The 16,734-nt window shown below is 54.0% G+C and overlaps 1 protein-coding gene across 3 annotated transcripts in view; it reads left to right on the forward strand.

Annotated features, from left to right (window-relative positions):
- Window positions 1–14,291, forward strand: part of LRSAM1 (leucine rich repeat and sterile alpha motif containing 1) — a 30,932-nt gene extending 16,641 nt beyond the window's left edge. For all 3 annotated transcript variants that reach the window (XM_074923466.1, XM_074923464.1, XM_074923465.1), the window contains 14 exons: window positions 827–949; window positions 1,039–1,178; window positions 1,595–1,639; window positions 2,639–2,709; window positions 4,274–4,373; window positions 5,363–5,450; window positions 6,180–6,254; window positions 7,758–7,838; window positions 10,061–10,156; window positions 10,751–10,849; window positions 11,663–11,794; window positions 12,214–12,295; window positions 12,590–12,738; window positions 13,221–14,291. In XM_074923466.1, the coding sequence (XP_074779567.1) occupies window positions 827–949; window positions 1,039–1,178; window positions 1,595–1,639; window positions 2,639–2,709; window positions 4,274–4,373; window positions 5,363–5,450; window positions 6,180–6,254; window positions 7,758–7,838; window positions 10,061–10,156; window positions 10,751–10,849; window positions 11,663–11,794; window positions 12,214–12,295; window positions 12,590–12,738; window positions 13,221–13,346 (1,407 nt within the window). In that variant the 3' untranslated portion in view covers window positions 13,347–14,291. The remainder of the gene's footprint in view (window positions 1–826; window positions 950–1,038; window positions 1,179–1,594; window positions 1,640–2,638; window positions 2,710–4,273; window positions 4,374–5,362; window positions 5,451–6,179; window positions 6,255–7,757; window positions 7,839–10,060; window positions 10,157–10,750; window positions 10,850–11,662; window positions 11,795–12,213; window positions 12,296–12,589; window positions 12,739–13,220) is intronic.
- The last annotated feature ends 2,443 nt before the right edge of the window (window positions 14,292–16,734 follow it).

The raw sequence follows: 16,734 nt of genomic DNA on the forward strand, positions 1-16,734 counted from the left end.
TTAATTGGTTAGGCCTAATCATTCCTTATTTAAATCAAAATCACCAAAAATCATTAAAATCAGCTCAAATTAATCAGTAACATGTGCAGAGTTGGATCTGAGGGCTTTCATACCTGGTGGCTTTTTTTCTTGCCTCTCTGTGCTGAAAGCTCAGTTTGTTTTTTGCATGCGGTGGGCAGCAGTATGTCCCTGCCCCAAACTCCATCCCCTCCGTGACTACTGCTTTGACTCAGTGTCACCATTCCTGCTATTTCCTAGCGTTCCTTGTTTCTGTACTCTATTCCCCTCACCTTGCTGAACTTTTGGTTTCCTCTTCTTTTTATTTCACTAGTCTTTGTCTCTTCCCCTGTGCCAGGCTCACTTTGAAATAATCAGAAGCTCCTGTAATGCATTTCACCTCTCCCCTTGGCTAGAGCTGCTCCTAGCTGGCTGGTGCCTTCCCTTGTTGTCTTCAGACAAGGGAGTCCTTTGCCATCTGGAATTGAACACAACCTTAATTTTGGGCTTCCCTCCAGGTGTTTGTATTGGCTGTTTCAGTTGTGTGGGTTGATGCCCAGGGACTTCAGCTTTGTGACTTTGAAATGAGTTGTGGGGAGTTTGGAGACTGTCATAAAGAGAGCAGTAGCTTCTGCTTCACAATTTTTAGGTTCCTAAGGAGACAACATTCCCATCCCCTAGTCAAGTCTACTGTTTGCCATTTGGCTTGCTTGCTTGTAGTCAAGGGGTTTACTTTTACATTTTTGCCAGAATTTATACTTGCTTGGGAAGGAGCAGAGCCAGCCTTCTACTGATTTCTGGCATTCATCTTTCTTCTTGCTCCTCTCAGGAAAAAAAAATGCAGGAGAAGCTGGAATTTGAGCGGCGCCTGAACATGGGGCAAAGAGAACACGCTCTGCTTGTTCAGCAGATCAACAGTCAGAAGGATGAGATACTGCAGACAGTGAGAGAGGTGGGTCTCCTCTGGGCAGGCCCTGTACAAGACACTGCTTTTCCTAAACTGACCAGTTCCTCCTTTGGTTCTCTCTTGCTTTGGCTCAGGACCAGATGAGGCTGGAGAAGGGTCTGACCAAGCACCAGCGCTATTTGGAGGAGGAGCGCCTGAAGCTGCTGCAGCAGTTGAAGCAAGCAGAGCAAGGCATTGCCAGCCGTATCCAGAAGCTGCTAGAGGACAACCAGAGGTAGGGTCCCAGGGTGCCTTACAGTGATCTCTGTCCTTCAGGGGCTCATGTTAATTTGTCTTATTCCGAGCAGTTCACTGTGCCCCTTCTGAGTGTTACAGAACTGATCAGGATCGATGTCTGTAGGTGGTGCCTTAGCTGTTGAACTGCCAAAGTCCCATTCAAGGGAAGTGGAATTTGACACCTTAAACTGCATTTCACACATAGGTGTGCTGTTGGACTTTTGCAGTGCTTTGGAAAAAAATTTGAATTCCTCATGGAAGGTGGATATTTGAAGTATTTGAAGGTACCACTGCCTAGATCAGCTGGATCTCCTGCTGGGCTGGTGCTGATGCAAGCAAAGTCATTTTCTGCCCTCTGGGAGAGTAGAATGTCCTGCTCACTTGATGAAAACTTCTTATTTTATCTCTTTTTAGGCAAAAACAAAGTTCAGATATTCTGAAATCCTTGGAGAATGAGAGGTGAGTCTCCTTGAAACAAGCTGTTCTGGAAGAGGGGCAAGAATCTGGGAAGAGGGCTCGGACCTTCCTTTCAGAGCCACCAGTCTGAACCCACCTTAAAGTCCAGGGAGATTCATGTCATACCTGCAGCTGGTTCTGGTCACTGCTGGAGGCAAGACATTGGACTAGATGTGCCTGGTCCTACTCAGTCTGGCAAACCCAATGGGATGGTGATTTTACCTTTTTCATCTCTGAATGGTCCTAGCTAACGAGTTTGGGAACAAACCCCTATATTCCACTGTCAGGGACCAACAGAAATGCTACATCTGTTGGAAAGCAATTTATGAAAGTGGTCCGGTAATGTGTACAGGCTGGGAGGAATACGTTGAAAGCAATGCTGCCATTCAGCCAACGCTCTGAGCTAGCTTTGTCACCAAAATCAGTTGTCCCCAACTCTCCCCTCCCTTCGGCCAACTGTTTGTGCTGTGGCACAGTAAACTGGATGGGGACACTGACCTGGCTGAAAATAATCCCTTTGTATGTCAGATAGTTTTCCAGACAGACCAGTTCCTGATCTGTTGAGTGATGCTGTGTGTGTTTGTGCTAGGACAAGGATGGAGGAGGTGGGAATGGAGGCCATACTGCTGCCTTCAGTGGCACTGCTCACTTAGGTCAGGTTTAAAGTGCTTGTCAGGCCTCAAGAGAAAGGAAAGCAATAAATGGGACTGGCACAGTGTTTGGTGGGAGTGTATGCACATTGCATAAATGTTCTGTTTCTCAGAAAGATCAGCTTTCCAGTCTAAGAATCAATTGTCCCTGTGGTTTTGAGCAAAAATTATGTCGTCTCTTCCTTACCAAGAAATCACGGAGACTTTTGTGTCTCTGATAAGCACATGGCTTTCCTGAGCAGGTGGCAGAGTGAATCTGCCCAGCCTTTAGGCTCTGAGCTGGGTGAGTGGAGGAGAAGTGAGATAGTGCTTATTTGAAGGAGTGGCTGAATTGTTCTTGTTTGTTTGTCAGAATAAGGATGGAACAGCTGATGGCAATAACACAGGAGGAGACGGAGCATCTACGCAGAAGGGAAGTGGCCTGTAAGTCCAGACAACTCTGGGGTGGTAAAGTGCAAGAAAGACCTGGTTCCACTGGAGGTGCGCTGAATAGGTGACAACCATATGGGAGGTGCTTTGTCACACACCCATTCATGCTCTCTTGCTGGGTGCAGTGGGGCAGAGCTGCAGGGGTAGTATTACACATGTACCATATCTGATCACAGAATCCCAGAATCATCCAGGTTGGAAAAGCCCTTGAAGCTCCTCCAGCCCAACATAAACCTCACCCTGACCGTTCCCAACTCCCCCAGATCCCTCAGCGCTGGCTCAGCCCGACTCTTCAACCCCTCCAGGGATCCCGGGGACTCCCCCCCTGCCCTGGGCAGCCCATTCCAACGCCCAACAGCCCCTTCTGCACAGAAATCCTTCCTCAGAGCCAGCCTGACCCTGCCCTGGGCAGCTTGAGGCCATTCCCTCTGGGCCTGGTGCTGGTTCCTTGGCTCCAGAGACTCATCCCCCCTCTCTGCCCCCTCCTGGCAGGGAGTTGCAGAGGGCCAGGAGGTCTCCCCTCAGCCTCCTCTTCTCCAGACTGAACCCCCCCAGTTCCCCCAGCCGCTCCCCAGCAGACCTGTGCTCCAGACCCTGCCCCAGCTCCGTTGCCCTTCTCTGGCCACGCTCGAGTCACTCAATGGCCTTTTTGGGGTGAGGGGCCCAAAACTGAACCCACCCATCGAGGGGCGGCCTCACCAGTATGGAGGTGAGATCCCTTCCCTGTCCCTGCTGGCCACACTATGGCTGACACAAGCCAGGATGCCATTGGCCTTCTTGGCCACCCGGGCACACTGCTGGCTCGTGTTCATCCAGCTGTCGATCAACCCCCGCAGGTCCCTCTCTGACTGGCAGCTCTCCAGCCACTCCTCCCCAGGCCTGTAGTGCTGCTGGGGGTTGTGACCAAGGTGTAGAACCCAGCATTTGGCCTTAATGAAACTCCCCCAGTTGGCCTTAGCCCATCACTCCAGCCTGTGAAAATCCACTGCTTTCACCTTCAGCTCGCTGCTGGTTCTCCTTGGGGTGCAAGCTCTGCTCCCTGTGTAGCTACAGCATCACACAATGAGTTTGTGAGACTGGATGTAAACACACAAAGTGCTTCATTTTGCAGAGGTAACTGTAACTGGTCAGGTTCCTGAGGCAGGAGCTGTGTGGAATGGTGCTAGGGAGCCTCTTCTGATCATGATGACCATGGACATATCTGCGGAGCTTGGAAGGGAAATGGTGTCTGTGTTGTCACCCCAAGGATGGGTTACTTGCAGCAGGATGAACAGAGCTGCAGCCCATCTGAGGGTCTGTAGGAAGTGGCTGGGCTCTGAGTGCTGAAGCAATCCAAGCACAGGCAGAGTGGAGTTTGCTCAGCTACTTTCCCAATAAATAGCTGTAATTCTTGCAGCTGAATGAGTCTGCTCTGAAATGAATGAAGTGGAAAAAGCAAGGACAGGTTGGAAATGAGAGAAAGCACTGTTAGTTTCAAGTGATGTAGCAGCAGTGGTAGATGATCGCCTGTTCTAGACACCCGCTTCTGACACTGACTGACAGTATTTCTGTCTCCTAGCTGCCATGCAACAAATGCTGGCCGAGAGCTACAAGAACAAGCTCATCCAAATGACCTACGAGTCTCGTCGGCAAGACCTTGTCAACCAGGCCTGCTCCAGGTACAGCGGGAGGTGTCTGGGGCTGGTGGCACTATTGTAAAGTCCCCGATGTAACTCCCATATACACACCCAGGAACTCCTGCAGCCGCTGGAATGCAGCAGGATAGCTGTGCAAGAGCAGGTGGCAGTGCAATTTAAAGAAACAGTCAAACTTGATTAAATGAACTACCTTCTAACCACAAGAATATGTGTGTTAACCATGTGGGAAGAACTATCACTTTTTTTTACACTCTTTATTTTACTTTATGCATTCTCCTGAATATGGAGGATGAAATTAGACTGGTCTTCTTTCTGTTTTGTTAGCCAGTTCGGTGTCTGACTCCAGCACAGAACTCATTTCCTCACCTCCCAGGGTGGTGTCAAGGATGCTGTTTGTATATACATAGGACTTGTTGCATTCCTGTAGGTACAGACATGTCCAATTTCTCACCTTTTAATCTGGCACTGAACAGAAACAACCTTGTGTGCCTGTGACCTGCCCAACAGAGGACAGTGGGCCGACACTGTCCTGCCTGCAAGTGCAGGCAGTATATGCAGGCAATATAATACATTTCTCCATTCCTGGATTCCCTGTTGTCTGGTTTTCCTCTTTACAGAATCGTCTAGGTTGGAAAAGACCTTAAAGATCATCCAGTCCAACCATTAACCCAACATGAACAGTTCCCAACTCCACCAGATCCCTCAGCGCTGGGTCAGCCCGACTCTTCAACCCCTGCAGGGATGGGGACTCCCCCCCTGCCCTGGGCAGCCCATTCCAACGCCCAACAGCCCCTTCTGCAAAGAAATACTTCCTGACATCTAGTCTAAACCTTCCCTGGTGCAGCTTGAGGCCATTCCCTCTTGTCTTATCACTTAATACTTGGTTCAAGAGACTTATCCCCAGCTCTCTGCACCCTCCTTTCAGGGAGCTGTAGAGGGCCATGAGGTCTTTTTTGTGTTCAGAGTCTCAGACACAGCAGTAACTCCGTGGCAATTCCATCTTCTTGCAGCCTAGCTGAGATGGACCAGAAGTTCCAGCAAATCCTGGCTTGGCAACAGCTGGATCAGAACAAAGCTGTTAGTCAGATCTTGCAGCAGGTAGGCAAGGGAGCAAACTGCTTGCAGGGGGGGATCAAGGGAAAGCAACTGCAAGTGAAAGCAGGGTTGAGAGTGGATCACAGAAGCAATGGTGGCAGGGCTGGGCTGCATGCAAGTTATTTTATTTAACACTGCATGCTAAACTTTGAGAATCTCTGGTATTCTAACAAACTGCCTTGGGTGGTTGAAAGAAAAAATTAGTTGTTTTTTAACTAGACAGCAAATTTTCAGAAAAGGCAGCAGCACAGACCAAAGCAAAACTGGTCTGATGATTAATATGATTTTGGGATAGAAGTCCTGTCTTTTTGGCAGGTTTCCTGGGTGACTTGGGGCAAGCTGCCTACAAGGAGCATTTTGAAAGCCTCTGCTCCTTTTGAATACCTCCTTTTGAATCTGAGATCTCTGCAGCTCATTTTTCAGCAGTGTTGGGCAGCCCTGCCCTATTGCACAGCCTGGGTGCTCAGTGCTGCTGGAGCTGAGCGCTGGGGTCATATAGAGCATTCAAAATGTGTGTTTGAAGAACGTGAATATAGCTTCTGTGTCTGTCTGTAAAGTGGGTTTCACCTTTTGGGACTGTGGGATTTAAGTCACAGTGTCATCAGCACACTGTTGCCCGGAGTCAGCACTGTTCAGGTGCTTGTACACGAGTCACTGCAAGGTAACAGGGTTTCTTAGCCCATTTGCAGCTGCATCAACAACCTCACTAAGCAGGACTTTTCTGTCCCTTAGATTGAGATGCAGAAGGCTGCCTTTGAAGCTCTCCAAGTGAAGAAGGATCTTATGCACAGGCAGATCAGGAACCAGGTGAGTCAGCAACAGAGAAAAGAGCAGCCAGCTACTGAGCTCATACTGCCATTCGATGAGACACTTCTGAGGAAGATCTAAGCTCTGTGAGCATAGAGCAGGGTCTGGAGGGAATGAAGAGCTCCTGTATTGCTAAGGGCTCTGTAACAAAGCGTTGGGCAGTGTTGGTTAAACTGCAGTCTCCCAGCTCCATAGGAGGGAGTGTCAATGCAGGTTTTAGGTTGGGGGGAGCAGTGGGATTGCCATTGCTTCACTCATCCCAGCACTAGTGGGGGTGAAGTGCTGGAGAGTGGTCACTAGAGGACAGACCTGCGTTGGCTCTGTCGGGGTGATCGGCAGTTGCAGCTACGATTTCCTTCAGGTTGTTTACTTAGCAGGGCTGCTGTTTCCACATGAATCCACTGCATCTCCATCCAGCACATCAGAACTGCACCTCGAGCCATAAATTCACCTTTTCTTTCCCATTCTTAGCCTGCCTTTCTGAGCTCCATTCTGCAGAAGGTGCAATGTGATAGGTGGGGAGAAGAGCAAGAGCTGGCGGAGAAAGTAGCGGTGGTCGATGCACGGATAGGTGGCTGGTTTCTGACACAGTGGGCCAGAATCTTCCCTCTCCTGATCTGACTCTAGCAGAAAAGTCTGGGGTCAGGAGTTGGTGGATAAGCTTAAGAGCTTGGATATATTGAGTCACTCAGTGACCAACCTCTGCGTTGTGCTAGAAGCCTATGGACTGTGCACGGACGGTCCAGGAGATGAGTCTAACAACTCTCCATTGCTTGAGTTCATCAACAAGAGCCCTGCAGTTTGCTCGCACTTGCTCTGTAAACAAAGGGAGTTTGTTCCTTCATACCATGGTTGGACATTTTACTACCGAGATCCAGCGTCCTGCACAGGCAGCGAAGGGGCTGGAGCCGTGGGTGCTGCCTGCTGCAGAGCCCCGGTGGCAGCGGCAGTTCGTGGTCAGTGGCACACATGAAGCAGCGTGGCCTGGGGATGGTAGATGGCCTGGCAGATTGGTGAGCTGGGCTCTCATCTTGGCTTTGCTGTGGGATCCTGGGCAGCTCACTTCACCTCTCTGTGTCTCAGTTGCCCCACCTGAAAGAGCACATATCATTATGGGATTTTCTGGAGCATCTAGAAACCAGGACCCTGCCCCAGTTAATATGCAGTTTGAGTGGTGATGCTAAGAGGACAATCGGTTGCTGCCTTCTGGAGTGGCTGCAAAATGTTTGTCTGAAGGAACTGACTGCAGTGTGCTTCTAGACTTCAACAGAGGGTGTTCAGAGCAAAGAGACAATTAGAGAATGGGGGACACAGCTCCTCAGGCAAGAGACAAAAAGTGATCTAAAGAGCATGCGTCACAAGAAGGGCATTAGCAGGTTCCCCAAACTTCTGGGCAGCTTTGCAGTGCTGTCCCTCCCAGGGCAGCAGTTAGACCTCATTTTAAAAGAGCATAAATTAAAGTAATTTCAAATGTCAGTAAAAAATGTTTCATCTTCTGTTTAGATTAAATTAATAGAAACAGAGTTATTGCAGTTGACACAGCTGGAGTTAAAGAGGCAAGAACTGGACACAGAGACGCTGCAGGTATGTAGGGCTCTGGGGCTGCCCCACCACCCTCTCTCTGCTCTGGGATCGCAAAAGCTCCACTTGCTTCTTTTGCTCCTTGCAGTTTCCAGATGGTTTTATGCTTAGTCAGAAAGGTACTTACCCACAGGATACCACAAAACCCTCTTTGTCATGGTAACATGGGAGCATGGCTGCTGCTCCTAAACATCTCGATGCATTTTTAGGGGAGAGACAAACGAGTCGGCCCTGACAGCAATGGGCACTTCCAGGTTTGCTGGGGAAGGATTTTGCGATCCAGAAACACCTGCCTGCCATGCATTGCATGTCTTCTTACATTGTTGTGTTGTGTTTTGTTTTTAAATACCTGCCAGTGATGGCTGTCAGTTCTCCCCCTCCATGTCTAAGCCTTGTCTCCCAGGCTGCTCTGCCCCACCATCCCACCATTCGATGGAGTGACTTCATCAGCAGTCACACATGGAGGAATATCAAGTTTGGCTTAAGCAGCTTGGCTTTAAATTTTGTTATTATGCCTTTGCATCAGTTGTTTTCTTGTGTGCGCTTTTTGCCAGGTTAGGTCACCTGTTTAGTCAGCCTGAAACCAGTAGCAAACACCATATACTTTCCCAGAGTAGTGCACACAACAGGTTGGGAAGTGCTGACGTAAGACAGGACTGCCTCTGAGCCCTGCGCCGGACACCTCGGAGTGTAAGATTTGGGTTGTGCTACCTTAACTCATGCAGCTCCTCTGTATAATGCTGCAGTGTTGGAGGCCTGAGGGTGAGGGACCCCCAAAGGTCATGCAGGGAAGACCACGGAGCCCCAGACAGGTGTGGTTCAGATGCCACTGGACTGGAGTGGTTCCTGTGAGGTGAGCGCAGGAGCTCCAGGGGAGTGCAGAAAAGGAGCCTCTGCCCCAGTACCCATCTGCAGCCCAGCAGGCAGCACACTGTGTCTGCAGCTTCAGCACTGGGTGCTGAGAAATGAGGCGTAAACTTCTCTGTGTACCCGCTGGCCGTCGGACAGCCAAAGGGGCCCTGCTGCACCCAAAAAGGGCTTTGGTAGAAGCATTTCTGCTGTCATGCTAGATACCTCCCACACATCAGACAGTTGCTTCATCCCCCCATAAACAGGTGCTTTAGTAATGAACTTGATAAATCTTTGGAAAGTGGGAAGAACCAAAAGCACCCTGACAAGGGGAGGTGTTTGTGCAGGTCTCTTGCAAGGTGACTCTGGGAGAGAGCAATATCGGCGGGGTGGCCGCAGCTCATCCCAAGGCTGGCCGAAGCTGCCTGGGTTTCTCCTCTGGAGCAGCTCCCATGCGTGGTTAGTTGTCCCTCTCACCTCTGCGGGGGTCCTGACGCAGCAAAGCTTTCCTGCCTCCGTCAGGGCAAAGCATCTCCCATCAGCTACTGGTCTTGGCTGTGAGAGGCAGGCGTTCCTCTCTCCTGCTTAAACAGAGGACCCTGTCCCTGTGTGGGGTCCCGATGCTGATCAGTGAAGGTCTCCCCACACTTCTCCTGTAGGAAGGTCAGCCTTCTAACAGAGTCCTTGTCCCTTTGGCCACGGACATCTGAAATCCTTGTGGCTGATGACTGCTGGCCTCTGCTCAGTGCTCCTCCCAGCAGGTATGAGCTAACTGGGACTGAGCCATGCAGAGATGCCACACGGTCCGAGGTTCCCGAGGTGATGAACTTTTCATTTCCCAGTGGTGTGGCTGCAGTGATGTGGCTGCAGCGATGACTTACCTTGCCCTGGCACCTGGCGGTGCTTGGTGTGAGACCCTGGTCAAAGCAAGCTCCCCAAAGGCGTGGGGAGGTGCTACCTTACCTGTCCTGCGTCCCTGCAGACTTCTAGACCTAGTTTCAGGTGGTCTTTCTTAGTGAAGGAGGGGAACCACGGACACTTGTAATGCCATTGACTGAACTTCAGAGGGAGTGGTGAAGAACTGCTGCAGGCCAGCGTGGTCTGGGGCTGCCCGGGGTGTGCTGGGGCTTGGCACCGCTGGGTAATGGTCAGTGCAGGACCGAAAGAAATGGGTGCAGCTTGGGTCTGCCATGCCAGCTGCTAGGAGAGGATTCAGGCTGTCTGCTCAGCCGGGCTGAGGGCCTGTGGAGCACGGTGCTCCCACATCTGCTGGGACTGGTGTGGGTATGGTAAGTGCTTCGCTGGAAATCAGAGCAGGGTGATTGCTTGCAGTGATACGGTACAGAGATGTGGGTGCCAGAGTCCTTCTATTGCAGGGGGTGATCACAGAGCAACGCCAAGCACTCGGCTACCTGCTGCAGCAGCTGCTCAAAGAAAAGAAGCAAAGGGAAGAAGAACTGCGACAGATACTGGTAATGAAGGCCCCTGATTAGGAGCTGTAGATGAGGAAGTGCATAGACTGGCTGCAGGGAGAGAGTCCCTGGGACAGCACGGGGATAAAGGGGAGCAGAGGAGGCTTCTGAGGGGTTGTGCCCAGATCCAGACACTAATTTAACTTCAAAAAGTGCTAATGTGAGCTCTCAGGGGCAGAGTTAGCACCGCTCCCTGGTGTAGTGTGAGCAACCATCATCATCAATTTATCTCCCGTCGGGAAAGGGAGTTGGAGGGAGGGGAGAGCACAATTCTACAGGTCCTTGTGTGTGACCTTGTAATCCTGAAGACCTCCAGACTCTCCTGAGCTTCAGGAGACCAGGTGCAGTGTCTGGGACAAAGTGACTGGAAGGATGCACAACCCTAGCCTGGACACGGGGATCAAAGTGGGATCAGCCTGCAGCAGGCAGAAATGCCCGTCCTCCTCTAGCTGTGCCCAGGGCAGCGCTCTGAGCTGGCACAGCCCCACACAGCCCAGGCTGTCCCTTACCCCTCCTGCATGTCCAACTCAGGCTGCCCTAAATACCACTTACAACATTATCTTGGGCTGTTGAATGAATGAGTTTGTTTTTCAGCTGGAAATGGAGGCAAAGAGCGAAACCAAACAGGAGAACTACTGGCTGATCCAGTACCAGCGCCTGCTGAACCAGAAGCCCCTCTCCCTGAAACTCCAGGTGGCTGCTGCAGTTAATGCTTTCGCTGTAGCTGTGGGCTGATCTGCAGAGCACGGGGGGAGCAGAGGCAGCCTTGCCTGGACCCACAGGTTCAGCGAAGTCAGGGAGCAGGGCACTGACCCCTTGAAAAGCTGACAAGCCAGGGGACACCCTGGGCTCATCGTGCTCTGAGGGGGGCTGCCCAGCAGCCCTCTCTCATTCCTGTACGTTGGGGGTTACGGGGCTGCCCAGGTCTGTAAGGAGCTGACACCTCGGCTCTCTGCCAGCGGGAGCTGCCATCCCACTGTGGGGCTGCTTCCCGGGAGCAGGGGACTCTGAGCACCTTCCAGGCAGGGCGATTTGTCCAGCTGAACACCCAGACAGCTCTGCTTGGTTCCCCAAATTGTCCAGCAAATCTGTCTGAATGCAGCAGCAACTCCTGCCCCTTCCTGCCCTACTATATTGAGCCAGGACTTTGTGCTGTTAAAATACCCAGGGGGGTGGCCACGAAGGGATGGTCTGAGCTCTGCCCGGGCTGCACATCGGCTTGAGTGTGCAAAGCAGGTGCTGTTGCAGACACTGGCTGCCAAAACGGTTGTGTTTCATTCTTGCCTAAAACAGTGATTTGAACTGTGCTCATAAAACACCCAGGGCCAGAGCTCCTCTTGCTGTTGGGCTTTCGAGCTTTAGTGGCTTTGGGGATACAAAACACTTTGGGCAGGGCAGAGGGCAGGAATGAGCACACTGCCTGCCCTTGCTGCCAGCCTTGCTGCTGCCTGTCTCCGTGCTTTTTTCTCGAGAGCGAAGTCTGGGAGTTTGCCTTGTGTTTTGCAGGAGGAGGGCTTGGAGCGGCAGCTGGTGAACCTTTTAATCGAGCTGTCTGCTGAACAGTATGTGCCAGTCTTTGCACACCATCAAATATCCTTGCAAACGCTCAGCACCATGACTGCCAGTGACCTGGAAAAGGTACGAGACAGCAGATCCATGGTGCAGGACAACACCGACTGACACCCCCCCCCATGCTGCCAGCCGGGCTGTGCTCGTGGCTGTGGTCACGGCGGGTCTGGCAGGAGGGGTCTTGGTGTTCTTGTGTGTGCCCCCCAGCAAGGAGAGGTGCCAGTGCTGCTCTGTGCCCTGTCCCAGGGAGCGACAGCTCTCCTGGAACACTACACAAGCTGGTTTTTTCATATACTTTCAGATGTTCTCTGTAGTAGAAATGGCACTGGGGGAATTCCCTTACCTGGCTTTGACGCCTGGTGGTGGTGCTTCCTTGGCATGGCCGGGTCTGGCTGCGAGGCCCAAGAGTTTGCAGTGGCCCCTTTGGGCCATAGGTCTCCTTTCTCCTCTGAGAGCTGACAGCTAACAGCCCTCCTCTTGCTCCGCAGATCGGCGTGATGGAGGCTGGCCTGCAGCGTGCCATCCTCAAGAGAGCTCAGGAGATCCTGGCTGTGGCCAAGACAATCCCAGGTACCACCGTTTCTTTTCTGCCTGGTCTCTGATACCTTTTACACTCGCAGCAGGTACCTGAGCCTTGAGCGGGGAGATCTGCAGGGCCAGATGCTTCCCTTCGGGTGCAGAGCTGTGCGGGGCTGGTGTGGAGGAGGAAAGGCAGAGCTCTGGCTTTGCTGTCGAGCTGGTCCTATCAACTTTCTTATTTATGGGACCGCCAAGGGCCAACCTGCCTGCAGCCACCCCAGTATGTGCCGGGTGGGTTGGGGGTGCAGCTCTCCTGGTGCTCAGACCCCCTGTTTGTGGTTGCAGAGCTGCTGAGGGCGGTGGATGCCGAGGTCCCTGCAGCCCCAGAACCCAGCGCTCCCTTCGAGGAGCCCCTGAGCCCTGCGGTCCCCACGGCTCCGCCGCTGCAGTGGGACGAGAAGAAGTCAGAGTGTGTTGTCTGCATGGAGCAGGAGGTGAGAGCCCGGTGCAGGCCTGGGGCTGGAGCAGGGGCAGCAGCCAGCACCCCCCCATGTCTGTGTCCCCAGCTGGGCCCTGGGCAACACCTGGATGTTCATCCCTCGTGCTCGCCAGCACAGCCTGGCTGAGGCACGGCAGCGGGGAGCGGGCAGGGCAGGCAGGGCTCCTTGCAGAGCTCCTGTGCCCATCTGTCTGGAGAGCAGCTGTGGGAAGCATCCGTGGGGCTGCTCGGTTCAGCCCTGAGCCGTGTCCTTCCCTCAGGCCCGCCGCAGCCGTGCTCTCTGCAGCGCCCAGACCCCCGTGCACACACGGCACTGTGCTGCGCCGGGGCTGGGGTGTGGGGCTCTCTCCCGCACTGTGACACCCCCCAGTGATCCCCATCTCCTCCAGCCCCGATTCCTCCTGTGCTGGAGTATGGCAGCGCTGGGATGAGTGTTACAGGACAGCAACACTCTGTGTCCTCTGTCTCTTCCCCCAGACCCAGATGATTTTCCTGCCCTGTGGCCATGTCTGCTGCTGCCAGACCTGCTGCCAGCAGCTGCTCGCTTGCCCTCTGTGCCGCAAGGACATCGCACAGCGCATCCGCATCTTCCACAGCAGCTAGGCGGGGCGGAGGACGGCGAGGCTGCCCCTTCCCGGGGTGATGCCCCTCTTCTACTCCGTGTCAGTATTAGACACTCACAGAGCATGACCAGCACTGCCCTCCCCGTGCACGGCCCCGGGCTGGCTGCCGGCTGCACCCAGGAGTCGCAGCATCCTCCACCACCCCCGACGGCTTCTCAGCCTCTGCCTTGGGCTATTCCTTCACCTGCGTCCCCTCCTCCTGCCCTGCATGAGAGCCCTGGGTGATGGAACTGGGTGCACCTGCGGCTCCTCCTCTTTGGCTCATAAATTTGCCTGCAGAAATGCCCCTTGCTCAGCAAGGACACAGTTAGTGCCATCTCTGAAGTCACCGTGACCTTGCAGCCCCCCGCTGTGGCCAGGGCAGCATCGTGCTCCTGCACTGTTGCCCAAAGGTGGGTGAATCTCCTGTGGGAGGACTCGATCAGGCCGTGGGATGCTCTGCGGTGCTGACAGTGCCTTGCACTTAGGTCATGCCAAAGGTCTGGGGCTTCTGCCCCATGTTGCGTGTGTCTGGAGCTGCAGCCACAGGTACTGGTGCCAGGGCAGAGCGAGGAGCTCCCCAGCCCCCAATTCATACTCCAGTTGTAGGGGAGAGTCTGCAATGGCTCCAGGACTCGAGGGACTCACTCTGGCCAGAGGAGTCCGGTGGGATCCCTCATCCAAAAAAACAGGCGTTGGGAGCAGAAAGCCTTGCTGCCACCTGACCGGCAGCTCCAGCAGTGAATGGGTGGGCTGGGGCTGTGCCTGGCACCGCTCCACATTGCCTCCGTGCACGGGCGTGCGGGCAGTTCTCCATCGTCATTAATAAGTAACGATCCCCGTCTGTCTTTTGTCTCTTGACCTTGAAGTATAAAATGCAGAGATAAGCCCTGTCCCACCGCAGCCCTTCCCCCTGGAGAAGCTATTAAAAAGCAGCTGGTTTCTGCTGGTGGGTGTTTGTGGCATTTTTCTTTCTGGAGGGGGACGACACTCGAAAGCCAGGGGCTGCAGAGCCGTGGCAGAGCCGCCACATGCCTGGGTGTCCCGGCATCACCTCCTCCTCCCCCACATCAAATGGGAAAAGATTTGAGGATCTCAGACTTCTCCAAGGGTGTTGCTCACTGCCAGGGTGCAGGCACTGGAGGTGCTTGGTGGTCCCCAGGATGGAGTCAGATGCTGATCTGGCAGGGGTGAGGCCGCAGGGAGCGGGGCGGGTCCCAGCCATCCTCTGTGGAGCCCCAGCCCCACAGGGACCAACCCCCCCGCCACGTCCCGCTCCCCCAGGGCACTCAGGGACCACACTGGAAGCCCCACATATCTGGCTGGGAAGACCCCCCCAGTTCTGCCGGCTGCCCCAGGCCCTGCCCAGCACCAGCGATGCTGCCAAAGGCCCGTCCCCTCGGCTGCAGCGGTGCCGCCATGGCCTTGGTGCCCTGCGCCGTGCTGGGGGCTGGTAATGAGTGACAGGAGCTCAGGGCAAGGTCTGCTGCCTACCCGTAAACAAGTGCCAGATTTTCCCGGAGTGATGGCAGCACCGGGCTGCCCTTCATCCCCGGGGCCACCCCAGCCCCGCGCAGCGCCAGGGCCAAAGGTGCTCAGCTGTGTATGGGGACACCACAACCACTGGAGTGTCACCGGGGAGCCTGGGGACTGCCAGCTCGTCCCCACCAAGCAATGCCCCGTGTCACGCCAGGCTGTGCTTGGGCATTTTTGCATTGACCCAGCGCTGAGGGATCTGGTGGAGTTGGGAACGGTCAGGGTGAGGTTCATGGTTGGGCTGGATTACAGAGTCACAGAGTCATCCAGGTTGGAAAAGACCCTCAATATCACCGAGTCCAACCCTCAGCCTGACGCTACAAAGTTCTCCCCTACCCCACATCCCCCAACATCTCATCTAAACAACCCTTAAACACATTCAGGGATGGTGCCTCCCCCCCCAACCCGGGCAGCCTGTTCCACTCTCTGACCACTCTTTCTGTGAAAATTGTCTTCCTAATGCCCCATCTGACCCTCCCCTGTTGCAGTTTAAAGCCATTCCCTCTTGTTCTGTCGCCAATCCCCTGTGAGAAGAGACCAGCACCAACCTCTCTACAATGTCCTTTCAGGGAGCTGTGGAGAGTGATGAGGTCTCCCCTCAGCCTTCTCCTCCTCACACTGAACAGTCCCAGCTCCTTCAGTCTCTCCTCACAGGGTTTATTCTCCAGGCCCTTCCCCAGCCTCGTTGCCCTCCTCTGCACTCGCCCCAGCACCTCGAGATCTCTCTCCTACTGCGGTGACCCAAACTGGACACAATGCTCAAGGTGTGGCCTCACCAGTGCAGAGCACAGGGGGACTGTCACTTCCCTCCTTCTGCTGGTCACACTAGTGCTGATACAAGCCAGGATGCCCTTGGCTTGCTTGGCCACCCGGGCACACTGCTGGCTCATGGCCAGCTGCTTGTCAATTAGAACCCCCTGATCCTTCTCTCCCAGACAGCTCCAGCCACACCTCCCCAAGCCTGTAGCCATGCAGGGGGCTGTTGTGGCCCAAGCACAGGACCTGGCACTTGGCCCTGTTGAAGCTCATCCCGTTAACGTTGGCCACCGATCCAATCTATCCAATTCTCTCTGTAGAGCCTCCCTGTCCTCATGCAGATCGACACTCCCGCTTCACTTGGTGTCACCTGTGTCCTTATCAAGATCAGTAATGAAGATGTTAAACAGAAACAGTCCCAACACCGAGCCCTGGATGATCGTCAAGATCTTTTCCGAGATGATTCTGTGAATCTTTTCAGGGGCTGGGGGGAAAAAATAAAAAATCATTTAAAAAAAGAGCATCCTTGCACTTTACCCACATCCAGCCGCAAGCAGTGTAGGGTCTGTAGTGCCCGGCAGCTGCCCTTTGCTCCCCACAACCATCTCGTGCCGTTGGCACATCCCTGTGGGCCCGGCCGACCTGAACCCCAAGATGGTTGTGCCGGCTGCTGCCCAGGGGACACGTGCCCCAGGTCTGGTGTGAGATGGATGTGGGGTGCTGTTGTCCCCCACTGGTGAGCTCGTCCTAAAATAAAAGAGCAATGATCAACACCCCCCCCCAACACATCGTGCTTGGGAAATATTAAGAAAATAATGGATTTCTAAAGGGAAAGGGGAAAGAAAAACAAGGGGTTTGGGGGCAGCACGTTTCCTAGGGCAGTGGGGGAGGAGCGTGCTGGTCCAGTGCCCACTGGGCACCCTGGGGCCAGACTGAAGTTCAGCGGGGGGGGCGGCCACCCTCACCCCCCCCATGCCTCCCCAGGCACGGCCATCACCCGCCCCCCGCCTTCAAAAGCCGCAGCGGGCGGGCTGCGCTGCCCCGGAGCGCCATGGCGGCAGGGCCCGAGGCCGGCAGGGAGTGCGGGATCTGCTATG

The sequence above is a fragment of the Athene noctua genome, chromosome 20 (assembly GCF_965140245.1).
Source record: "Athene noctua chromosome 20, bAthNoc1.hap1.1, whole genome shotgun sequence".
NCBI classification, from domain to species: Eukaryota; Metazoa; Chordata; class Aves; order Strigiformes; family Strigidae; genus Athene; species Athene noctua.